Source organism: Sciurus vulgaris (assembly GCF_902686455.1).
Source record: "Sciurus vulgaris genome assembly, chromosome: 12".
In the NCBI taxonomy this organism is placed as follows: domain Eukaryota; kingdom Metazoa; phylum Chordata; class Mammalia; order Rodentia; family Sciuridae; genus Sciurus; species Sciurus vulgaris.
The window spans coordinates 13,134,287-13,161,108 of NC_136473.1; the positions used below are offsets into that span (position 1 = coordinate 13,134,287).

A 26,822-nucleotide genomic window follows, 5' to 3' on the forward strand; every position below is an offset into this window, starting at 1 on the left:
GTTGGCCAATTTCTATAAAAAAGCCCTGTAGGACTTTGATTTGACATCTTAAGGATATTGATTGGCCCAATCTCTGAACATGTCATATTTTTCTACTGATTTATATCTTCAAAGTTCTCTAAGCAATTGTCTGTATTTTCTGTATACAGGTCTTTCACCTCTTTAGTCAGATCTATTGCTGAGAACTTCATACTTTTCAAAGTTCTTGCAAATAACATATTTCTGAAGTTTCAATTTCCAACTGGTCATCAGGAATGCATAGAAATACAATTGGCTCTTGCATGCTGATGTTTCGTAAACTGCCACCAACTCACACATATATGGATAACTGATATTCAAAAAATGCTAGAGCAAGTCAGTGGAGATAATCATTTCAATAAATGGTGCTGGAATAATTAGATATTCATATGCAATGAACATTAACAAACTTCAATCTATACCTCAGACTATACTCAAAGTTAACTCAAAATGGATCAAAGCCATAAATCAAATTTATTCACTTCTAATTGAACACATCAAAGAAAACCTTCAACCTTGAGCTAGGCAAAGATTTCTTTATATGGTAACAAAAGCACAAAATATAAAAGAACAAATCAATAAACTGGACTTCATCAAAATTAAAAACTTCTGCTCTTCATAAGGCACTGTTAAGAGAATGTAAAGACAAGCCAGAGTCTGAGAAAGTATTTGCAAATCACATATCTGATAAAGGCCTTGTATCCAGAATACATAAAAAACTCCCAAAACTCAATAAAAATGCAACTCAATTTATAAAAGAGCAAAGGATTTAAACAGACATTTCACCAAAGAAGGTGTGTACAAGGCAGAGAAGCACATGAGAAGACACTCAACATCATTACTTACAAGGAAAATGCAAATTAAAACTAGAACAAAAGACAATTTCATTACCTATTAGATGGGACATAATTAATCATACCCAGAACATGAAGGATCATAACTCTTAACACTGCTTGTGGGAATGTGAATAAGCATAACCACTTTGGATACGGGTTTGGCACTTTCTTAAAAGTCAGACATACACCTACCAGATCCAGCTACACTTCTCCTAGCCATTTTCTACCCAAGAGAAATGAAGGCGCGCAGGGCCACAAGAAAACACGTAGCATGAACATTCACAATAGCTTTATATAAAAGCCCAAACCACAGAAACCAGGCAACCATTCATTAACATGCGACTGGAGAGCCAAGGAATGAAATGCTGTTCAACAATAGAAGGGAATGTCCTATTAACACACATTACAATACGGTGGATTCTCAGAATAAATACTGAGTGGAAGAAATCAAATGAGAAAGAGTACGTTTTGTATAATTCCATGTATTTATATGAAATTCTAGAAAGTATAACCAATCAGTATTAACAGAAAGCAGCATTAACCTGGAGGCAGGGTGGGGCGGTGGTAAAGGTTATGCAGGGTATGAGAACAGGTGGTAGCCACCAATTATGTGGTGCTGGTTTCATGAGTGTAGCATTTACCTCTAACCTTATAAAGCTGCACAATTTAAATACATGCAGTTTATTATGGGTCAATTATACATTAATAAGGCTATGTTTTGAAAGGAATGAACAAACAAACATCAGGATCCACCTGAAGGCAGCAACATCTTTGCAAGATCAGAGTGCAAGCCTATGTGTGGTCCATGAGCTTCAGAGACCCTCCCTCAGTGCTCTCCCGTGACTTTCAGATGGATAGACACGTCCACTTTGCTGGGCTCTGACCAAAGTTGCATTTCACTTTCACATTATGTAATAGAGCAGCTCATTGCTGGTTATTTCTAACATTTCCTCAGACATCATCTCAGGACACTGTCTATGCAGTTGGGAGGAAATGACCAAGTTTCTAACATAACTCAGTTTCTCAGAAGTAGGGGAAAATCCAGGATCACTGTCTTACAAAAATGAAACTTCATAAAACCTTAGTGGAACTATGAGGTTCAGATCAAGCCGTGCAGCAGCAACTGTGAGTGGGCTGGTTCTGACCAAATCCCAGCAGGCTGAATGGCTCCAATGGACTGCATGTAAATTATTGGAGGTCTTGCTTAAAAGCCCATGGTTGTTAACTTTCATGGATATCCTTGGATGACCTTCAGGGGGCCCCTGACCCCCAAATCCTATACACATTTTCTAGGTATGTGCATTCATGCATTTTTCTACAGAGAGAGAGAGAGAGAGAGAGAGAGAGAGAGAGAGAGAGAGAGTTTACAGCGTTTATCAGATGCTGATAAAGCTCCTTCACTATAAACCGACGAAGGAAAAACCTACATGAAGACAGTAGATTGATCTATCTTTTCTCTTCCTTTCTATAGGTCGGGGAACAAAACCCCGCGAATCACTCATTCGATTCTTCCTGTTAAGATCAGATATATAGGGTTGGATCTGTGACTCAGTGGTAGAGCACTTGCCTAGCATGTGTGAGGCACTGGGTTCGATCCTCAGCACCACATATAAAAAGTAAAATAAAATAAAGGTCCATTGACAACTAAAAAATAGTTTTAAAAGATGAGATCTATGAGAACCACATTCTTGAGCACACCAAATGATCATTAGCTTCGTTTCCTCCACTTTTACTAGGAGCTCAGACTTCGGGCTGCAGCTACGCTCCCGGCTCCCGATTTCCTGCCCACTGAAGAACTGGGTCAGGTCCCCAGGTGTGCAACTTGCCCGACACGTTTTTCCTCCCCACAGCCGTAGTCCTTACCCTGTTCTTCCAGCTGCCCATCCATGTGATTAACTTTTGCCTGAAAGTCGAGAGGGGTCGTGTTCCCCGGCGCTCTCCGGAGGCCGGGTGCAGTACAACCCCCGCGCAGGAGCGCACGCCACACATTTCTGGAAATTGCTGTACGCCACTACCACTCGCTCCCATGGCCAAACCCGGCTTCTCTTCTGGCTCCGCATCTGGCCGCTGCGCTCGCTCGAGAGCCAACTGGAGAGGGCAGGCGGCGGCGCTCTTCCCCGGCCCTCTCCGCGGCGCCTCCACGTGTGCCTCCCGCCCGCCCTCTCCCCGGCCGGTGCCAGCGCACCGCGTTCCTCCGGGGCCCGACTTCTGGTCCGGCCCGGGGAGGTGGGGCGCCCGGCGCCATCCCGCTCGGCACCCCGGCCCCCTCTCGCAGCCCCGCCCGAGCGCAAGCCGCTCCCTACCCCGCGTCACCGGCGGCCGGAGCAGCAGCAGCAGCGGCAGCAACGCGCGGAGGGCGGGGACTCGATAGCCGCGGAGTCGCCGCCGGGCCATGGCCGCACGTCCCGCGGTGCCCCGCCGAGACGCCCCAGGACAGCCGCGAGTGCAATGTCCCGGCCCCGGTAAAGTGGCGAGTGCAGCTCTGGGACCGGCCGCCCGCCAGACGCATTCACTTTCGCTTTTGCTTTAGCCCCCGGAGGGCTGCGGAGAGGTGCGAAGTAGTGACAGATCCATGACTCAGCATCCCCACCCCAACTTTGGAAGAAGCCCCGGCGGCCGCCGTGACCCCCGCGCCATCGCTCTTGTAGCTGGGGAGTCGCGGACAGTGAGCCCAGAGGACCGGGCGCCGCACCTGCTCAAGCCCGGCATCTTCCCGGTCTCGCTCCTGGGGACTCCCAGTCTTTAGGGCTAGCGTCCCATGCAAAGCCGTCGGAGGGCAACTCTTTCTAGTACCCTCTGCTGCTCGGCGTTCACACCTGACTGCAGCTCGCCTAAGCGCCTGTCCTCTTGTAGCTCCGACTGCAACTTTCCCTCGGGTGGCCCTGCGCTTGTCGATCTGCGCTCGGCGTCGGTGGGAGTCTGCGGAGGTGTCGCCGCGGTGTGGCTCCGGCGGGCAGCGGACCATGCTCGGGGTTTGGGGAACGCCGGACTGACTACCTCCTCGCTCCTGCAGTGGCCGCGACTGGCCCCGCCACTTTGTCTTGTTCCTGCTCCTCTTTCTTCCCCAAGAAAATGTAAGATTTTGCAGGGGTGGGGATGGGAAGAGCAGGAGGAGAGGAACCGACAGTTATTCATCTTTGCGCTTTATTTCCTTAGACTAGTTCTCCCAGTCTGCCAACCTCTTTTGCAGGTGGCTTCCATCCCGCCCTCTTGACATCTCAAGTCAAGCCTCACAGAAACCCGCTGTGTACTGGAAAAACTCCGAAGCGCGGTCAGAAATGCCCAAGTCTAGGCGTGGAGGTAGTAAGATGTTCCTCCACTTCCATCTGTGGCTTCCTAAATAAAATCTCCCAGCGTAATTATGATGCTTTTGTGAAAGAATACATGCAAATTCTCTTGGAAAAGAATTGGGTGATGTGTGAATTGAGGTTATTAACTACCTCCCAGGCCCAACCGGAGATGGCGAACCTTTGCCTATACTTGTTCCCCTTTCACTGAAAACTTTCTGATTGACAGGGTAAGTGTAAAATCTGCAGAATAAAGGAATTCAGAGGATTGGAAATCACCCAAGGTCCCAGCCTCCAAGTGTAATCAATGCTTTTGTGTGCTTCAGACTTATAAAACCTTTTTTATTATGGACGTTTTCAAACATCAGAAGTAGAAAGAGTGGCATAATGTAGCCCAGGTCCTCAACACCTGGCCTGGCAGTGACCACAGGAGACCCACTGTCTGGACTAAGCAGGAGTAGCTCCCACCTCCAACTGGGGCAAGTCTAGATAGCCTTTCATTTCCTCCCTGAATTCTTAAGCATCTACTGATGAGGAGGGCAAATAAAAAATTTAATATTCCTTGATACCATCAAATATGTCCAGGTTTTATTGAATGCATATTGATCACACTCTGTATAAAAATGATCCTTTCTGCAATCTTTGAGCCTTTATAAAAAATCAGGATTTCCCTATTATTACAAACTTTGTAAACATTTTAGTGGCAGTAAATTAACATAGTCTAACACTCCCCCTCTTATTTCAATAATAAAAACAACACTGTAATGAACATCTTTCTATAAAATTCACCTAGCAAATTTAAGATTGTTTAAAATAGATTTTCTACTGTACAACTCTTGATCAGCAGGGAATAAAGACTTTTTTTTCTTTTATACAAATGCTGCCAGCTTGTTTTCGAAGTCTTGTGCCTTAGTCCCTTTTGTGTTGCTGTAACAGAATACCTGACATGGGTAATTAACAAAAAACAAGATTTTATTTCTTACCATTCTGGAGACTGGGAAGTTCAAAGTTTAGGGGCCCCAATCTGGTGAGGGCTTTCTTGTTGCATTATCCTATGGTAGAAAGTAGGAGAACCAGAACATTCCGGAAGAGAACAAGAACAGTGACACAGACAGAGAAACATGGTTGAACTTGCCCTGGTATCAGGAACCCACTCTGGGGATGACGGTTCATTAATCCATTCTCCAGGCGGAGTCCCACAACACTATTGCATTGGAGACTGGAGTTTCCAACACAGAAATGACAAAGTTTCTTTGCTGTTCTTGCTTGTTTTTTATCCATATGAAATTCTGCATTTTGTTTCAGATTGTTCTCTGCCCCTTAATAAAAGAGACTCAACACATCTTGAATTGCATTTAGATGGAAATGACTTTCAATTTCATTCATATTCAATGACAACTACTTTCTTGGGTTACATTGATATAACTTGATGGCTATTTAAAAAACTTCTTAAAAATTTTGGGATAACCATAGATTCACATGTACTTGTAAGAAATAATACAAAGACAATATGTAGACCCTATGCCAATTTCCCCCCAATGGTTACATCTTTCTTTTTTGGTACTAAGTATTGGACCCAGGGGCATTTAACCACTGAGCCAAATCCCCCCCCCCCCCCCCGCCTTTAATTTTGAGATAGGGTCTTGTTATGTTGCTAAGCTGCTTAGGACCTTCTAAGTTGCTGAGACTGGCTTTGAACTTGGAACCCTCCTGCCTCAGTCTTCAAAGTCACTGGAATTAGAGATAGGCCCCCTGGTAACATCTTGAATAACTATAGTACAACATCACAACCAGGATATTGTTGTTGATAGGCCTACAGACATTTCAATTTTGCAGTTTCACATGCATTCATGTGTATTTATTTATATGCAGTTTTGTTACATGTATAGATGTGTGTGACACCACCACACTCAAGATACAGAACAGTTCTAACCCAAGGATCCCTCATGCAGCCTTTCATAGCCACAGCCATTGACCTCTCTCCTCTTCTCCCAAAGCCCTGCCAACCACTGATGTGTTTATAATTCTGTCATTTCAAGAATGTTATATAGAAGCATGCAATGTGTAGCCTTTAGATGTCAGTTTTTCCACTAAGTATAATTCCCTTAATGCACTGGCAAAGTTGCATGTATTAATAGTTTGTTCCTATTTATGAGTAGTAACAATGGTATCTTTTTGAATGGAGTGAATCTGCCATCCAGTCTCCAGCAACTCTGTGTTCTTATATGTGTGTTAGTTTCCCAGGGCTGCCCATAACAAAGTACTAGAATTCCGTGGCTTAAAACAGGAGAAACTTGAACTGGGGATATAGCTCAGTAGGTAGTAGTGCTTTCCACCAAAGCACAAGGCCCTGGGTTCAATCCACAGCACCGCAAAACAAACAAACAAAAATTTTAAAAAACCCAAAAAACAAAACACAACAACAACAAAAAAGCAGCAGAAACTTACTGTCTCTCAGTTCTGGAGGTGAGAAACCTGAAATCAAGGTGTCAACAGGGCCACATTTTCTCTGATGACTGTATGGGGTGATCCTTCCTTGTCTCTTCTGGCTTCTGATGTTTGCTGGAGATCCTTGGCATTCCTTAGCTTGCAGCATTGTGTCACTCCATCTTACGGTCACCTTTTCCCTGTGTCTCTTCACATGGTCTTCCTTATGTGAGTATTGCTTCTCCTTATGAGGATGGAGGACGTATTGGATTAGGGCTCATCTTACTGGTCTTATTTTAACTCAGCTGTCTCTGAATCTATTTCCAAATAAGGTCACATTGTGAGGGTTAGTGAGTTATGGTTCCAACATATATTTTGGGGTGAACATACTTCAACCCATAACAACAAGGTATCTCTATTTTTGAGAACAAAGTCTGTTATAGTTCAGACATAAAGTATCTCCCAAAAGGTCCTGTGCCAATGCAGGAATATTCAGAAGTGAAAGGCTTGGATTATGAGAACTGAAACCTAATCAGTCCATCCTAGTGTGAATGGACTGAATGGTTGGTAACTGTGGGCAGGTCAGGACCTGGAGGAGGTAGGTCACTGGGGCCTGCTCTGGAACGGTCATCTTCTCTGTGGTCCCTTCCCCCTTTCTCTCCCTTTGCTTCCCAGCAGCCTTGAACAGTGTTCCTCTGCCATACGCTTCTTCCATGATGTTCCATCACCCCAGGGCCCAGTGGGGTTGAGCTGGCCAACCATGGACTGAGCCTCTGAAACCATGAGCCATAATAAACTTTTCCTCTCCAAGTTGTTCTTTTTGGGTAATTTGGTCCCTGTTTTAGTCAGTTTTTTTTTTTTTTTTTTTTTTTCTTTTTTTTTTTTAATGCTGTGACTAAGTGACCCAACCAGCACAAAGGTAGAGGAGGAAAAGTTTATTTAGGGCTCACAGTTTCAGAAGTCTTAGTCCATAGAAGGCTGGCTCCATTCCTCAGGCCTGAGGTGAGGCAGGACATCATGGTGGGAGACTGTGGTGGAGGGAATCAGCTCACATCATCAGGAAGCAGAGAGAGACTCTACTCTCCAGATACAAAATATATACCCCATAGCCACGCCCCAATTAACCACTTCCTCCAGCCACACCCCACCTACTTCCAGCTACCACTCAGTTAATCCCATCAGGGATTAATTCACTGATTAGGTTCAGACTCTCAAATGCGATCATTTCTCCTTCTTCATCGTCTCACATGTGAGCTTTTGGGGGACACCTTATATCCAAACCATAACAGTCACTGAGACAAAAAGTTGACTAACAGAAAGTCTAAGATTCATATTCTCAGGCCAAAGGAAATAAGCTGACTTCAAACCCAGTGGCTTCTTAAGGCAGTGTCCACAATTCAGAAGTAACTCAGGTAAGAGTGTCCTCTGGGGCCACCTGGGGACCCACACAGGGGCAGGGTGCTTGCTCAGCAGTCATCACTCAGAGCATAGGTGCAGCTGAGTTCAAGGCTCTGGGGCCAGAAAAGACAAGGCTTGGTAGGAGGTTTTCAGCCTTTGGAGGGTGATGGACCCTCAGAACTGAAGAGAACAGGCAGAGGGTCTGGGGTTAGTTTGGATTTCTCAGTGAAGAAGAGAAGAAAGAGCTCAAAGTTAAATCAAAACCAATGGGTCCCCCTCCTTCTTTGTGTTTGTCAACTTTTCATTGCTGTGGCAGAATACCTGAGATAATCAATTTAAAAAGAGGATTTATTTTGGCTCATGGTTTCAAAAGTTTCAGACCATGGTCACTTAGACCTGCCATTTGGGGTCCGTGGTGAGGCAGAACATCGTGACCAGGAATGTGTGTGGTAGAGCAAAGCTACTGACCTTGTGGTTGTTGGGTAGCAGAGAAAGAGAAGGAGAGACCAAGGTCCCAGTATCCCCCAACTTCCTTCTACCAGGCCCCACCTCCTAAAGTTCCACCAGCTCCCAATAGCTCCAGCCGCTGGCAATCAAACCTTTAACGCACCAGCCTTTGGGGACCCTAAGAGCTTAACCATAACCTTCCTTTTCCCTCTCCCTTTTCCCTTTCTCCTGCTTCTCCTCCTTTCTCTTCTTTATCCTTATCATCTTTTTCAGAACCTTAACATTTTAAATTGAGTAATAATTCATTTAACATTTTACCACTTTAAAATGAACACTCCAGGGTTTTTACCATTTTTTGTGATATTACACAACCATCACCACTAATTCCAAAATATTTCTATCATTCTGGAAAAGAAACCCAGTACCTATTAGTAGTCACTCCAAATCTCCCTTTCCCCAGCCCCTGGGAACTTCTAATTTTGCATCTCTATGGATTTTCCTATTCTGAATATTTTATGTAGATAGATTTATACAATATGTCTTTCTGTGTCTGGCTTCTTTTACTCAGTATATTTTCAAGATTTCATGTTGTAGCATGTATCAGGACTTTACTCCTTTTTAGGACAAAATAAAATTCCAATAAACATTCCATGATCTGTTTATTTATTCACCAGTTGATGGATATTTGGATTGTTTCCCCTTAGGACTCTTAGGACTATAACTACTATGAACATTCATATACAAGTTCCTATGTGAATATACATGTCAGTTCTCTTGGGTATACACCCAGGCATGGAATTGATGGGTCCTCAGATCATGCTAATATTCTTGAAGGTGGGCAGGAGGATTCGGGGAGCCAGGCACAAGAGGTTTTCTGTGGGAAAGTGATACACTTCCAATGGGAGTAACCTCAGCATTCAAGACATTGATTTAAGAACCAAGGCAAGATAGAGTCTGTGGCAGCCTGCATTTCTGGATCTGGCTGATGCAGCTAACCTGGAGACCCAAAGGCAGTCAAAATGAGGTAAGAGAGATGAAAGGAAACAAGTCCACTCAGAAGAATTTTGCTCAAGAGCAGAAAAGAATGTTGGATGTAGAGGATGGAATTCTCTATATCCAAGAATTTTTTTAAAAAATCACATTTCCTCATTTTCAGAAATCCTATCAGATCTGATGCTTAGCTTCCACACTTGCCAATATCAACAAAAATCTGAAATCCTTCTTTTGACTTCCCTGGGGCAAATAATTCTCTTCTCTTTCCCAGGATTGTGTCAGGACGCAGGGCCCAGGGGAAGATAGGCAGAGGCTACAGCCTCTGTTGTCTTGGTTGCTAGTAAGAAGGTCACTGCCTCCACCTGCCTTGTTTCCTGTCTCAGCAAATCCACCTGAAGCCTTCGCAGGCAGTCGGCTTCAGAACACTTTGGCACATTCCCCAACCTCAGACAATCCAGGTGGATTAACTTGTTTCCCTGGGTCTTCTTCCAGAAAGGCCTATTTGGGGCAGCCTCCCTGCCTCATTCCTGGCAATTAATCAGTGCACTGCAACCCCAGAGCAAGACCGCCTCAGATGCTGGAACACAGAACTTGCCTACCCTTGGGGACAAATTATTCCATTTTTCCCAGGATGCATCTTTGGTGGCCCAAATTCCCAAGTGACTGATCCATTTCTTAATAATTCACCCAATTATGTGAATTGCAGTCTTATATCCATAATTTAATCACTCTTGTGGGGGGAAAAATTAAGCTATGAAATGTATTTTGAATTTTAAATCTTTAAATATATTACAATGAGTTCAATGATTTAAGAGTTTCCTTGTTTTTCAACTCAGAGTTCTTTTGGTATTTTACTTTATAATTGATTTTGGAAGTGTGTTCTTTCCAGTTTTGTGTTTTATTGGCTAGAAGTCTCTGTTCCTTCTGGTTCTGCACACAGAAAGGACAACAATGAACAGACATCATGTGGATAAAAAGCAACAGTGTTGCAATTCTCTAGCCTCTTGAGTCTTCAAGAGAAACTAATTATACCTGCCTTTTACTTGTCAGAAGCCTGTTTCTTACCTCCTGCCATTTCTGTGATATTTTGCCCCAGTTGTGAAGAATTCCTGAAAACGTGCAGGTTTTTATCTTGACCTTATTCCCTAAATAACCTACTTATAATGACTATTTATGTAGAATTTGCCTTGTGTTAGGTATTATAAGTCATCTAGAGATGACTTAAAGTATGTGGAAGGATGTGTGTTGGTTTTATGGAAATACTGTGCCATAGTATATAACAGACCTTATTTAGATTAAGCATTCACAGATTTGGGGGTCTTCAAAGTCCTAGAACCAATCCCCTATAGATACAAGGGAAAACTGTATGCATATATTTGTACACATGACTAAATGGGTTCCCTTGGGGAAGTTGTTAAACTCTGTTCCTTGATTTTCTCACTTGTAAAATGGGAATAATAGAACCTACACCATGGGCAGGCTTAAATGGGGATTAAATGAGCTAATAAAGGCATTTTGAACTGTGCCTAACATGCAATAAACTCTCAGTGATCACCAGATGTATAATGAACACTACTTAATAGACAATATATTGTCCCTTGTAAACTCTCAATGAATATTAGCTGGGCAATACACAATATTTAATAGATAGTATCCTGTCCTTTGGAAGCTACCTAAGATGATTGTAGAGGAAGTTGTCAACCAAGCATGTTAGGGATTGAGAGAGTGTTTGGAGAAATATTATCTACGCCAGTAAGTCAGAACCATCTGTCGAGGCAGGACGCCAGAGCGTGGAGGAGATGGGTGGGGAGGCCTTAGGAGCAGATGGTGAGGATAACACCCTTCCTGGAAGTTCCAACAGCTGGGACCAATCTTCCAGATCTCTCGCTGTCACTTCCCACAGCAAGACTACACACGACTCAGATGTAACATCATGAAGCAAATTGCCCAAGAGGAAGTGGTGTCCTGTCCCTCCACCTGCCCTTCCACCATGTCCCAGTCTCTACTCGGGAGAGGAGGAAAATCCTTTAAAAGCCTGTGGCTTTCACCTTGTTTTTTGTTTTTGGTTCATCCCTAAATAATCTCTAGATAAAAGTGACAAAACCTTAAGGTTTTAAACTCCAGAATTATCTGGAAATCTCAAACCTAAATGTCTCTAAGGCCAGATTACAGTGTTGGAGAGCAAGAGACAAGAAGGGGACTGTGTGCTCCTCAGGCTGTCAGGGAGCAACAGCTGTCCAGTACCACCAGATTGTTAATCTTTGAAAAGACTTTGGAAATAGAAGACCTTGTGTAATAGCTCCTAGTTTATGAAAAGTGATTGCAATTTTAGTTCAAAAAATCAAGGCACCGTGTAAGCCTAACGAAGGTGACAAACCATAGACTTTAATCCCAACAACTACTAGAAGTGCTTCCATTGTCCTGCCATAGGAGAAATCAGAAATATTGAATTTACTGGAATAAGTGTGCTTCATGAATGTTAAAATCTTAGCTCTATGACCAAGCACAGTAGGTGACCAATGACCTGTTGAAACATTTTATGAGGCGTTTTTCTGCAGAAGCACTCAAAGCATCCATCCACTTTCCAAAGATGTCCTTGACCTAAAATGTTAGAATAAAATGTCTACAAGAGGTAAAAGTTTTTAGCCATTATATATTTTTACTTGTAGTAATTTATGGGTTTCTAAGTTAAAATCAACTACAAACTTAAAACCATTTTATTTCTCTGAGTTTAGAGTCCTTTCTTTGTTTCTTCCAAATTAATATTTGTCCAATTGTATCATAAACAAAATGTTAAAATAAATCTTAATAATTCCCAAGATTAGAAATGACCCAAAAACTTATCAATAGGGAAATGATTGGATAAACTATGTAATGTGTATAAAAGAAAGTATAAGGCAGTATTAAAAAAAAGCAACATTCCTTGTTAGAAATGTCTCCAAAATATATTGTTTGAAAAGCAAATAAATGAATGAATGCAAAATTACATGTAGTAGTTTGCCCCTTATGTTATAAAGGAGAAAGTGAGACTATATTTATATTTGCTTGTATTTACACACATATTCAACACTGAAAAAAAAAAACAGGAAGCTAGGTGCAGTGTCACATACTTGTGATCCCAGCAGCTGAGGCTGAGGCAGGAAGATCCCAAGTTCAAAGTCAGCCTCAGTAACTTAGTGAAGCACTAAGCAACTCAGTGAGATCATATCTCAAAATCAACTATAAAAAGGGCTGGAGATGTGGCTCAGTGGTTAAGTGCCCCTAGGTTCAATCCCTGGTACCAAAAAACAAACAACAAAACCCAAACACACAGGGAGGCAATAAATGGGCTTCTCTGTGGGGGTGGGAACTGAATAGAGGGGAATGGGGTGAGTGTGTTCATCAGCTTTCTGTTGCTGTGACAAAATACCTAAGAGAAGCCAACCTTAAGGAGGAAAGATCTATTTTGGCTCATGGTTTCAGAGGTTTCAGCCCATGGTCACTTGACTCCCTTGTTTCTGAGCTTCTGGTGAGGCAGAACACCATGGCAGAGAGGGCGTGGCAGAGGGAAGCTACTCACCACATGGTAGCTGGGAACTAGAGAGTGGAAGGGTCCAGGGACAAACACCCATCAGAGGCACACCCCCAGGGCCCACCTCTTCCAACCAGGTCCCACCTCATGAAGTTTCCATCACCTCCCAATTGAGGGGACCAACACATGAGCCTCTGGGGAACATTCCAGATCCCAGCTGTAACAGTGAAAGAAGGATGCTTTTCTGTACTTTTTCTTTTTTCATATTTTAATGGAAGAAAAAATAGTATATTCTTTATTTTTATCAATTTTAATGTATTAGTAAGCTTCATCTGCACATTTCCATTACATTTTAGTGATTTAAAATAAATTTCATTATATTTCACTTACATGGAACACAAATATATTGTGTGTGTGCACATGCGCAACATGGAGCACACAAATATATTATGTGTGTGCACATGCGCATGCGTGCGCACGCATGTGTGTGTGGTATTGGGGATTGAACTCAGGGAACTCAACCAGTAAACTACATCCTCAGCCCTTTTTATATTTTATTTTGAGACAGGGTCTTGCTCAGGGTCTCACTAACTTGCTGAGACTGGCCTCAAACTTGGAATCCTTCTGCCTTAACCTCCTGAGTTGCTGGGATTACAGGCATGCACCCCCATGTCCAGCCATTCATGTTGTATTTTAAAAGAGAAGTTTGTTATTGTACATAAACTTAATCAACCATTGACTTCATAATACAATAGAAAGAACATTTATGAGATTATAAGGCACTTAAAATTATTCTCATTTTCTGTCTTTAAAAACATTGATCATTTCTTCATTTAACTTGATAAATTTCATTTAAGGGGGAGATTCTGGCTAGTCATGTGATCTACCTAGCTTAACTGATGATTGTTAAATTTTCAATCAATTTTTTTTTTTTTTTTTTTTTTTTTTTTTTTTTGCCATGCTGAGGATTGAACCAAGGGCCTTGAGCTTGCAAGGCAAGCACTCTACCAACTGAGCTATATCCCCAGCCCTTCAACCAATTTTTAATTGACAACTGATTTAGGTCTTTGAAGCCATATCTGGTTCTTTATGTGAGGTATAACATTTCATTTCTGGATCAGAACTTAGTGGCTATTAAAAGTACCATCTTATTGACTGGATATATTGGCTCACCCAATCTTTATGCTCAATAACTTAAGCAAACTCGTGTATGAAGAGCTGACACTTCCATTATTTCTGTAGCATTATCCTTATCTTCAGATATTCTGAAGCAGGTGCATAATCACACTTGTAAGCAAGACCAGCTCTATAATTTGCAAGGCCCCGTACAGAATGGAAATGTGAGGTTCCTTGTTAAAATTTTGAAGAATTTCAATATGGTCACATGAGAGCATTAAACCAAGTACAAGCCCCTTCTAAGTAAACAGGCCCTTTGAGAGAGCCCAGGTCACATGTCCTTAAAACCAGTAGTGGTTAGATCCAAAGAGAATCAACTCCCACACTAATCAGCCAAGGGAAGATGTACATCCATTTCTGGGTGGCAGTGTTATTTGCCACCATCTCTACTACTCTTCTTTTATACATGAAGTAATCCAAATTATAAGAGACCACCCCCAAAAAGATAAAATGAGATAAAACAGTAAAAAATTCAGACACAGATGGTGCAGATGCTGAAACTATCAGAGACTTTGTAATTAACATGTGAAATGACCTAAGGCTGGGGAGGTAGCTCAGTGGTAGAGCACATGCACAAGGTCCTAGTTTTGATCTTCAGCACCACAGGGGTGGCGAACAGTTAAAGAATGTAATGAAGAAGACAGACAACATGTGGGACGGAAAATTTTAGAGAAGTCTACTCTAAGGAAGAGTTCGATGAAATGCTAGAAATGAAAACTAGCATTTTTACGGTTTGAATTGTGTCTGCCCGAATTTGTATGTTGAAGCCCTAATTTCCAATGTTAATATATTTGGGAATAAGATCTGTGCTGGCAGATTAATTGCAACCATATTCTTAGACATACGGGATTCTGTAAATAGGCTTATTAGTGGAATGGATTGTAGCACAGAAAAGAATTGGTGAACTTGTAGATGGGTCAATGGAAACTTTTCTACCCAGAAACATGAAGTAAAAAAAGAGAAGATAAAACCAACCAACCAACCAACCAAACAAACAAAAACCAGAACTCCCCAGAACCATCTAAAAGTGGTGTGCATGCAATTGAGTTTCAGAAGAAGAGAGTGAGGACATGCGAAGAGATTTCCCTCAAAGAAATGACAACAAACCACAGATTGAAGAAGCTCACAGATCCCTGAGCAAGACAAATACAAATAAATACAAACCTGGTCACATCACTGATTGTCAGATTGCTGAAAATCAGCAATAAGGGGGAAATATTTTGAAAAATATTAAATATTTCCTAAGGAAGACACTATGTTCAGCAGACTTTCCATTAGACACCGTGTGAGCCAGAAGGTGATCGAAATTTTTAAAATACGGAAAGAAAGAAAATCAGCTTGGAATCTCAGTGAAATATCTCACAGTCCACCGAAATATCTTTCAAAAACAGATGATGGAATCTATCAACTACAGACTGTCAGTAGAGAAAATGTTAAATTCTTGCAGTAGAAGGAGTATGACACTAGAGAGATTTTGATCTACACATAGAAATGTAAATACATAGGCAAATATGGAAAACATCTTTCAATCTTCTTTTCAATCTCTTTGAAAGATAGTTGACTCTCAAGAGTAAAAGCGTATACTGGAATTTATAACATAGGTAGATGTAAAGTGCAGAAGCTAAATATCATCAAGATGGAGTTCAGTTCACCATGAACAGAACCTCTTGCCTCTTTGTTAACCAAATAAGCAGTTCAGCCATTACTTAAGGACTTTGAATTGAGACAAGTTAATTAAGAACTGTAGGTCCATTTGGACTGTTTAACAACAATTGTATTTAGAAAATAATTAATATGCTTTTCTCTGTTGCCTTTCTGAAACCACAACAGTTACCTTTGTTGGTCTGTTTTGTGGGGAGTGAGGTATTTAGACTTGTTATAGGAAAATGTGAAGAAAAGACTAAGCTACCACAGGTCATTGGATCTAAAGCATGTATTTACCCCACATTTTAAACATCTCTAAGCCAGGAGCCACTTGTAGCCCGTGGTGTGTCATGGTTTTAGGGGAACACTCTTTCTTTCTTTCTTTCTTTCTTCCTTTCTTTCTTTCTTTCTTTCTTTCTTTCTTTCTTTCTTTCTTTCTTTCTTTCTTTCTTTCTTTCTTTCTTTCTTTCTTTCTTTCTTTCTTTCTTTCTTTCTTTCTTTCTTTCTTTCTTTCTTTCTTTCTTTCTTTCTTCTCTCTCTCTCTCTCTCTCTCTCTCTCTCTCTATCTTTTTTTCTTTCTTTCTTAGGTTTACATAAGGTAATGGTGAATTGCCACAACCTGCACAGCTGTTAATTTGGAAACCAGTGAGGGGCGATTGGGGACTAAGAAGGACAAACAAATACTTACAGAGAGAAAGCTGGGATCAGGAGGGAGACTGTCTTTTGGTGGAGGAACAGTGACCCAGAGCTGGCTCAGCATGTTTATTATATAGGTTTTCTCATCAAAAGAGTTTCTGTGAGAAAGTTTCTGCAAAGCAGGCAGTCTTGAAGGTCGAAGCACCTGCAAGCAATTATAATTATCTATTTTCCCTCATAATTCTCTATCCCCAGCAGTTGATGTCTGAACTCTGGGTCAAGACTGAGAGTCCCATGCCTTGCACAGAGCCTCCTCAAGCAGGGCATCACCATAGCAATTGGGCAATCTTGATCTGCAACTTTGCACAGGAAGTTCCCAACACAAGCGTAGCCTCCGGCTGTGAGGTGGTCAGAGACCATGGCCCAAGTCACTACTCTCCACAGTGAATCTTATAATTGATAATATATTTAATGAAATATAGTGATTGAAGTATAGTATTTGAAGTCATATTGGAGTTGTTCTTCTTTTTGTTGTTTCGTTTTGTTTTCTTTTGCAGTGCTGGGGGTAGAACCCAGGGCCTCACACATGCTAAGCAAGTGCTTCACCACTGTGCCACACCCCTAGTCCTGAAGTCTTTGATTGAGAGCTACTTTACTGAGCTAAGTTCTGACAAATGCATACAAGTATGCCTCTATCAAGTCAGAGGACATTTCCCAGGAAAGATCCTTGATGTTCCTTTTTAGCTCAGTCCCATACTATCCCCTGTCCCAGGTAAACATTGTTCTGATTTCTTTTGTTATGGATTCATTTTGTCTGTTCTAAAATCATATATGTAGAATCATACAGTATGTGGTCTTTTATGCCTGGTTTCTTTGGCTCAGCATTGTTTTTCAGGTTCATCCTATTATATATACATCAGTAGTTTGCTCCTCTCTGTTGCTTGAGTTGTAGTCCATTATACAAATATATAATTTATTTTCTTCTGTTGATGGACATTTGGGTTATTTCCAATTTTGGTAATTATGAAAAAGATGGACATTTTTGTACAAATATATGTGTGTGTTAGATTTCTCTTAAAATTTTTATTAGAGAATTGCTGGGTCATCTGGTAAGGGTATATTCAAAATGGGGTTTCTTTTTTCAGTACTGGGGTTGAACCCAGGGCCTAGTTTATGGTAGGCAGAGGCTCCATCACTGAGCTATGTCACCAGCTCAAAATAGGATTTTATTTTATTTTATTTTTTTAGTGTAAACAAATGGGATACATGTTGTTTCTCTGCTTCTACATGGCATAAAGGCATACCATTTGTGTAATCATAAATTTACATAGAGTAATGTTGTTTGATTCATTCTGTTATTTTTCCCTTCCCCCCACCCCTCCCACCCCTCTTTTCCCTCTATACAGTACTTCCTTCCTCCATACTTGCCCCCCTCCCCAACCCTAACTCTAACCCTAACACTAACCCTTCCCTCCCCCCCATTATGTGTCATCCTCCACTTATTAGCGATATCATTCGTCCTTTGGCTTTTTGAGATTGGCTTATCTCACTTAGCATGATATTCTCCAATTTCATCCATTTGCCTGCAAATGCCATAATTTTATCATTCTTTATGGCTGAGTAATATTCCATTGTATATATATACCACAGTTTCTTTATCCACTCATCAAGTGAAGGGCATCTAGGTTGGTTCCACAGTCTGGCTATTGTGAATTGAGCAGCTATGAACATTGATGTGACTGTATCTCTGTAGTATGCTGATTTTAAGTTCTTTGGGTATAGGCCAAGGAGTGGGATAGCTGGGTCAAATGGAGGGTCCATTCCAAGTTTTCTAAGGAATCTCCACACTGCTTTCCAGAGTGGCTGCACTAATTTGTAGCTCCACCAGCAATGTATGAGTGTACCTTTCTCCCCACATCCTCACCAACACCTGTTGCTGCTCGTATTCTTGATAATCGCCATTCTAATTGGGGTGAGATGGAATCTTAGGGTGATTTTGATTTGCATTTCTCTTATTACTAGAGATGTTGAACATTTTTCCATATGTTTGTTGATTGCTTGTAGATCTTCTTCTGTGAAGTGTCTATTCATTTCCTTAGCCCATTTGTCGACTGGATTATTTGAATTCTTGGAGTAGAGTTTTTTGAGTTCTTTATAGATTCTGGAGATTAGTGCTCTATCTGAAGTATGATTGGCAAAGATATTCTCCCATTCTGTAGGCTCTTTCTTCGCATTGCTGATAGTTTCCTTTGCTGAGAGAAAGCTTTTTAGTTTGAATCTATCCCAGTGGTTGATTCTAGCTTTTATTTCTTTGCTATGGAGTCCTGTTAAGGAAGTCTGATCCTAGACCAACAAGGTGAAGATTTGGACCTACTTTTTCTTCTGTAATCTGCAGGGTCTCTGGTCTGATTCCGAGGTCCTTAATCCATTTTGAGTTTAGTTTCATGCATGGTGAGAGATATGGGTTTAGTTTCATTCTGTTGCATATGCATTTCCAATTCTCCCAGCACCATTTGTTGAAGAGGCTATCTTTTCTCCATTGCATATTTTTGGCCCCTTTGTCTAGTATGAGAAAATTGTATTTATTTGGGTTTGTGTCCGTGTCCTCTATTCTGTACCATTGATCTACCTTTCTATTTTGGTACCAATACCATGCCGTTTTTGTTACTATTGCTTTGTAGTAGAGTTGAAGATCTGGTATTGCAATACCCCCTGTTTCACTCTTCCTGCTAAGGATTGCTTTAGCTATTCTGGGTTTCTTATTCTTCCAGATGAATTTCATAATTGCTTGCTCTATTTCTGTAAGGTACGTCATTGGGATTTTAATTGGAATTGCATTGAATTTGTATAGCACTTTAGGTAGTATGGCCATTTTGACAATATTAATTCTTCCTATCCAAGAACATGGAAGATCTTTCCATCTTCTAAGGTGTTCTTTAATTTCTTTCTTTAGTGTTGTATAGTTCTCATTGTAGAGGTCTTTCACCTCTTTTGTGAGATTGATTCCCAAGTATTTTATTTTTTTCGAGGCTATTGGGAATGGGGTAGTTTTCCTAATTTCTCTTTCTGAAGATTCATCACTTATGTATAAAAATGCATTGGATTTATGGGCATTGATCTTGTAACCTGCTACTTTACTGAATTCATATGAGTTCTAAGAGTTTTCTGGTGGAATTTCCAGGTTCCTCTAAATATATAATCATGTCATCAGCGAACAGGGATAGTTTGACTTCTTCTTTTCCAATTCATATCCCTTTAATTTCTTTGGTTTGTCTAATTGCTCTGGCCAGAGTCTCAAGAACGATGTTGAATAGAAGTGGTGAAAGAGGGCATCCCTGCCTTGTTCCAGTTTTTAGGGGGAATGCTTTCAGTTTTTCACCATTTAGAATGATATTAGCCATGGGCTTAGCATAAATGGCCTTTACAATGTTAAGGATTGTTCCCACTATCCCTATTTTTTCTAGTGTTTTGAGCATGAAGGGGTGCTGTATTTTATCAAATGCTTTTTCTGCATCTATTGAAATAATCATGTGATTCTTGACTTTAAGTCTATTAATATGGTGAATTACATTTATTGATTTCCTGATGTTGAACCAACCTTGCATCCCTGGGATGAAACCCACTAGATCATGGTGCACTATCTTTTTAATATGTTTTTGTATGCGATTTGCTAAAATTTTGTTGAGAATTTTTGCGTCGATGTTCATTAAGGATATTGGTCTGAAATTTTGTTTCCTTGATGAGTCTCTGTCTGGTTTAGGTATCAGGGTGATATTGGCTTCATAGAATGAGTTTGGGAGGGTTCCCTCCTCTTCTATTTTATGGAATACTTTGAGTAGTATTGGAATGAGCTCTTCTTTAAAGGTTTTGTAGATCTCGGCTGAGAACCCATCTGGTCCCGGACTTTTCTTTGTTGGTAGGCTTTTGATGACTTCTTCTATTTCAGTACTTGAAATTGGTCTATTTAAATTGTGTATGTCCTCCTCGTTCAGTTTAGGCAATTCATATGTCTCTAGAAACCTGTTGATGTCTTCGAAATTTTCTATTTTGTTGGAGTATAGATTTTCAAAATAGCTTCTAATTATGTTTTGTATTTCAATCCTGTCTGTTGTGATATTTCCTTGTTCATTCCGAATTTTAGTGATTTGGGTTTTCTCTCATCTTCTCTTTGTTAGTGTGGCTAAAGGTTTATCAATTTTGTTTATTTTTTCGAAGAACCAACTATTTATTTTGTCAATTTTTTGTATTGTTTCTTTTGTTTCAATTTCATTGATTTCAGCTCTGAGTTTAACTATTTCCTGTCTTCTACTACTTTTGGTGCTGGTCTGTTCTTCTTTTTCTAGGGCTTTGAGCTGTAGTGTTCGGTCGTTTATTTGTTGAGTTTTACTTCTTTTATTAAATGCGCTCCATGAAATAAATTTCCCTCTAAGTACTGCTTTCATAGTGTCCCAGAGATTTTGATATGATGTTTCTTTGTTCTCATTTACCTCTAAGAATTGTTTAATTTCCTTCCTAATATCTTCTGTTATCCATTCATCATATAATAGCATATTGTTTAATCTCCAGATGTTGGAATAGTTTCTGTGTTTTACTCTTTCATTTATTTCTAACTTCAATCCATTACGATCTGATAGAATACATGCTAGTGTCTCTATCTTCTTGTATTTGCTAACATTAGCTTTGTGGCATAATATATGGTCTATTTTAGAGAAGGATCCATGTGCTGCTGAGAAGAAAGTGTATTCGCTCTTGGTTGGATGGTATATTCTATAAATGTCCGTTAAGTCTAAATTATTGATTGTGTTATTGAGATGTATGGTTTCTTTGTTCAATTTTTGTCTGGAAGATCTGTCCAGTGGTGAGAAAGGCGTGTTAAAATCACCTAGTATTATTGTGTTATGGTCTATTTGGTTTCTGAAATTCAGAAGGATTTGTTTGACATACATGGATGAGCCACTGTTTGGGGCATAGATGTTTATGATTGTTATATCTTACTGATTTATGCTTCCCTTAAGCAGTATGAAATGACCTTCTTTATCCCTTCTGACTAACTTTGGCTTGAAGTCCACATTATCGGAAATGAGGATGGATACTCCAGCTTTTTTGCTGAGTCCATGTGCATGGTATGTTTTTCCCCATCCTTTCACCTTTAGTCTATGGGTATCTTTTTCTATGAGGTGAGTCTCTTGTAGGCAACATATTGTTGTATCTTTCTTTTTAATCCAATCTGCCAGTCTATGTCTTTTGATTGATGAATTCAGGCCATTAACATTCAGGGTTATTATAGAGATATGATTTGGTTTCCCGGTCATTTGGTTCATTTTTTAAATTTTATTTATTTATTTGTTTGACACAACTTGTTTCCTCCTTTATTTGACAATTCCTTTAGGATAATTCCTCCCTTTGCTGATTTGCTTCTTTGTTTTTCATCTCTTCCTCATGGAATATTTTTCTGAGAATGTTCTGTAATGCTGGCTTTCTTTTTGTAAATTCTTTTAGCTTTTGTTTATCATGGAAGGATTTTATTTCATCGTCAAATTTGAAGGTAAGTTTTGCTGGGTATAAGATTCTTGGCTGGCATCCATTTTCTTTCAGGGCTTGAAAAATGTTGTTCCAGGCCCTTTTAGCTTTTAGGGTCTGAATTGAAAAGTCTGCTGATATCCATATTGCTTTCCCCCTGAATGTAATTTGGTTCTTTTCTCTCACAGCCTTTAAAATTCTGTCTTTATTTTGTATGTTAGGTATTTTCATTATAATGTGCCTTGGTGTGGGTCTGTTGTAATTTTGTGTATTTGGAGTCCTAAAAGCCTCTTGAACTTGATTTTCCATTTCATTCTTCAGATTTGGGAAATTTTCTGATATTATTTCATTGAATAAATTGTTCATTCCTTTGGCTTGTTTCTCTAGGCCTTCCTCAATCCCAATAATTCTTAAATTTGGCCTTTTCATGATATCCCATAGTTCTTGTAGATTCTGTTCATGATTTCTTACCATCTTCTCTGTTTGTTCAACTTTGTTTTCAAGGTTAAATATTTTGTCTTCAATGTCTGAGGTTCTGTCTTCCAGGTGTTCTATCCTATTGGATATGCTTTCTATGGAGTTCTTAATTTGGTTTATTGTTTCCTTCATGTCAAGGATTTCTGTTTGGTTTTTTTTTTTTCAATATCTCTAACTCTTTATTGAAATGATCTTTTGCTTCCTGTATTTGCTCTTTTAATTGTCGATTGGTGCGATCATTCAATGCCTGCATTTGCTCTTTCATCTCATCATTCAGTGCATGCATTTGCTCTTTCATCTCATCGTTTGCTTCTCTGATCATTTTAATTATGTACATTCTGAACTCCTTTTCTGTCATTTCTTCTGCCATGCTGTCATTGGGTTTTATTGATGTAACATCTAGATTTGTTTGCAGCATTTTCTTTCCTTGTTTTCTCATATTGTTCAGGTATCAGTGAACCGCTGAGATATTGCAGATTTCCTCTATTGACTTACAATGTCCCTGAAGATTTCTATATATATCCCCCCTTAGCCTTCAGTAGGCTGAAGTCTTGGAGGAAGTTGATAATGCGGTGCTCCACAAGGAAGCTGCCTCTCTAGGAGTGGTGGCCTTCAGGTGGGGTATAATCCCTGCTAGTGGGCAGAGGTGCCTCCACTTGTTGACCAATGGTCATCCAAAGGGGACCTAGGCTGCGGGCTGAAGCAAGGCCTGTTTGGGCCTGTGTCTCTGGTTTTACCGTCCTTGTGGGGAAACCTCACCCGGCAGGGAAGACTCACCCGGTGGGGAGGTGTCGCTGGTCAGTTCCCTCCTAGAGGTTCCCCTCAATTTACAGCTACCGCCTGGGCTGGGCTGCCTTCCTCTGCAAAGTTCTCAAGGGCCCGGCCCTACCTCCTGGGCCTGGGAGCCTCACCCTTCGCAGATGAATTTCCTTAGGCTGCCCCTCCTCAGAGAATCTGCCCGCAGGCCTGGAACCTTTGCTCCGCCCTAAGCCTGTCTCTGTGCGGCTCTTCCACCAAGAAGCCTCCTAGATCCTGGGACCCTGCTCTGCACCTAATCGCCTGGCTATGCGGCCCCTCCTCTGAGCAGCCACCTGGGGCCCCGTACAATCGCTCTGAATCCCAGAGACCCGCCACACGCCTCTTCCTCCAGACAGCCGCCCAGTATTCCGGTGCGGTCACTAGGAGTCCAAGAAACTCACTGCGTGCCTCCTCCTCCCACCAACCACCCGTAGCCCTGGGCAATCAATCACTCCGAGTTGAAGTGACTCTCCCCGTTCCTCCTCCTTCTCCAGATAACCCCCCGGGTGTTCAGGAGCAGTCGCTCTGAGTGGCTCTGAATCCACATGACCCGCTGCATGCGTCCTCTGGGCAACCGCCCAGAGCTCTGGTGCGGCCACTCGAGACCAAGCGACCCACCACGCTTCTCCTCCAGGCAGCCCCCCTGTGTTCAGGAGCTGTCACTTTAAGTCCAAACAACTCACCACTCGCCTTCTCCTCTGAGCAGCCGCCTGGAGCACAAATGCAGTCACTGCAAGTCCACACGACCCGCCGCGCTCCTCCTCCTCCTCCTCCTCCTACTCCTCCGGGCAGGCCCCGGTGTTCAGAAGTGGTCTGAGTCCAAACAGCTTGCCACGCAGCCCCTCCTCTGTCAACCGCCTGTAGCTCTGGTGTAGTCACTCTGAATCCAAGCGGCCACACTCCTCCTCCTCTTCGTCCTCAGGGCAGGCCCCGGTGTTCAGAAGCGTCGTTCTGAGTCCAAACTGCTCGCCGCGCGGCTTCTCCTCTGGCAACCGCCTGTAGCTCTGGTGCAGTCACTCCGAATCCAAGCGGCCTCGTTCCTCCTCCTCTTCCTCAGGGCAGGCCCCGGTGTCCTGAGTCCACACAGCTCTCCTCGCCACTCCTCCCCTGGGCAGCCGCCGGAGCCCCAGTGGTTGCTCTGAGTCCCAGCGCTGTGCTGAGCAGCCTCCTTTACCACGCTCCCAGTTGTCCGCGTTCACTGCTCCAGTGGGGGGAGGGGCGTCTCGCCAGCAGCTCTACTTCACAAAGTTTCCTGCGTTCCGGTACCACCGTCCCATCCGGGACGCCTTCCCAACGGGTGAGAGTCACCCGGCTGCTTTGAGTTGGTCCCAAGTCTCTCAATATCTCCTCTTTTGAATCCTGAGTCCTGGAGCAACATGAAATGCAGCCACCCTCTAGGCCGCCATCTTGAAACCCTCAAAATAGGATTTTTAAAAAATCATTTACTTTTTATTTTTTACAGATCGCATTTTGATTCATTGTACACAAATGGGGTACATCATTTCCTTTCTATGATTGTGCATGATGTAGATTCACACCATTCGTGTAATCATACATGTACATAGGGTCATGATGTCTGTCTCATTCCATGATTTTCAAAATAGGATTTTTTAAAAAAAACTTATTTGTTCTAATTAGATATACATGACAGAAGAATGCATTTTGATTCATTGTACATGAATGGAGCACAACTATTCATTTCTCTGGTTGTACAAGAGGCGGAGTCCATACCATTTGTGTCAAAATAGGATTTTGAAGTAAAATGCTCCACAGACTTTTGGCCAGTTTACTTTCTAAAGGATTGTTATTAATGCTCTTCTAGCATATCAAGTGTCAGGATTGGTGACTAGCCCTCAGAATTTTACATATGAGGTGCGTACAGCAGTAAGAAGGTGGGGGGGCTGTCTGTCTGTTTCTTACACCAGGAGATGGGGAAGAAGATAGACAGGGAGGCAGGGAAGTGATCAGGTCAGTTACAGCCACATAGTTCCAGGGCTGCAGTGTGTGCTGGAGGGAGGGAAGAGGCTGAGCTGAGCCCCGCTTTTTGCTTTTCTATATAGTAGGAACCCAGAAAATAACTGCGAATCTGACTGTGTTGCTTTCTAGAGGGGCTGACTGTAGTGGGGTGAGGTGTCCCTAGGGAAGCAGCAGTTGAGATGGCTGACCAGGATTGTGGGCAGCCCAGACCTCTCCAAGAGGCCTGTAAGGATGAGATCAAGATGGGTTAGTGAGGCAATGATCGTCCCCAGAAAGTCCAGGCCACAGTTTACGACTGAGGCAGGCTCCAGCTGAGATTCCCAGTCAGCAATCAGTACCTGGGTCTGAGGAAAGCCCAGGTGCCACCTTTCCCACTACCCTGAGGCTGCATGAACCATTCTCCTCCCTACTTCTCCCCATGTCACCTGGAAACCATCCTAGAGCAAGAAGCAGAGGGAGAGGATATTTGTGGCTGAGCCTTTTTATTAAAAAGAGGCTAAAAGTTGCCTACAGGGGTTGTTTAAATTGGGTAGAACATTTTGTTTTCCTTCCAACTAGTGGGTAAAGGCTGACTTGTTACAGATTAAATAAAGAAGCTACAATTTCTGTGTGCTCCTGAAAGGTTGTATATCTGTCACCATCAGGCAGGCTGGGTGTCAATAACAAACAGCCCCCCAATCCTTTGTTTTGTATTGGAGCAACATTATATCAAAGTTTAGTCTTTCCACTATGGCAGGTTGATGGAGAAACAGCTGCAAATTTGGGGACATTGAGGCAGAGGAATGAACCAGAGTGGCTCAGGAGAGGCATGTGCTATCTCTGAACATTCAGGCAGGGGTGGTACACACACTTGTCACCCTCACTGCCAAAGCAAATCGAATGCCATCACTGAGCTCAAGAGAGTGGTGAGTAGTATTTTCTCCCACAAAAGAGCACTGATTATTTGTGAAAAATTTTATCATTTAGAGGTAGAAGTTCTCCTTCTAGCTAACGTATCCCCTACTATGGTTGTCTTATTGGATTCATTGGAGCTGTAGGAAATGGTTTGTCAGTTAAAAATGACTCAGTCTGAGACGTCTGGGGAGGGGAACAGTTGAAGAGGAAAGGAAAAGACTGTGAATCCCAAAGATGTGGTTTGTGGAACAAAAATGCCAGATGATCTTTCTAAGGAGAGTGAGCAGGCGGTTACCTTACAGGACCCAAGGCAGGAAGTATATTTTAAAGTCAAAGCTCTCCATTTCTGATTCTAAAGCCCTGGTTGACCAGGTGCCCTCACCCGAAGCTTCTGCCCCCCCGTGTCATTTCCCCTGTCCACTTCAGTAGTTTCCAGGTCAATTATTAACTCAGAATTTGAGTTAAAGTTCTACCTCAGGGTTTTATTCCCCTCTTCTTTGGGTACCTACTGTGAGGGCTCCTGCAATCAGGGGAAGCCAGGGACTGTAGAGAGGTAGAAGTGACATGGAGAGGCACACCCTGCTGGTAGAGGGTTCCCTTCCGCTTCGGCTCTGGTGCACCTAGATGCTGAGGAGTCCCTGTGACAGACCCCAGCAAGTAGCAGCCTGCAGATCCGTGGGTGCTCATTCAATTCCTGGCATGATTGTCTATCTGAATTTCTGTTTCCAACGTCCTGGGGTCTGCTGCAGGGAGCCCAGGCTGCTTTCTTGGTGATCTCTGGAG

At 42.0% G+C, this 26,822-nt stretch overlaps 2 protein-coding genes across 2 annotated transcripts in view; one reads left to right on the plus strand and one right to left on the minus strand.

Moving 5' to 3' along the window:
* The window catches only part of IL15RA (interleukin 15 receptor subunit alpha), a 32,974-nt gene extending 29,345 nt beyond the window's left edge, over positions 1 to 3,629 (minus strand). Inside the window, 1 exon segment of the mRNA XM_079107540.1 lies at positions 3,158 to 3,629. Within this exon segment, the coding sequence (XP_078963666.1) occupies positions 3,158 to 3,248 (91 nt within the window). The 5' untranslated portion in view covers positions 3,249 to 3,629.
* The window catches only part of LOC306642116 (uncharacterized protein), a 238,383-nt gene that overhangs the window by 154,834 nt on the left and 56,727 nt on the right, over positions 1 to 26,822 (plus strand). The gene's annotated exons all lie outside the window — the stretch shown is intronic.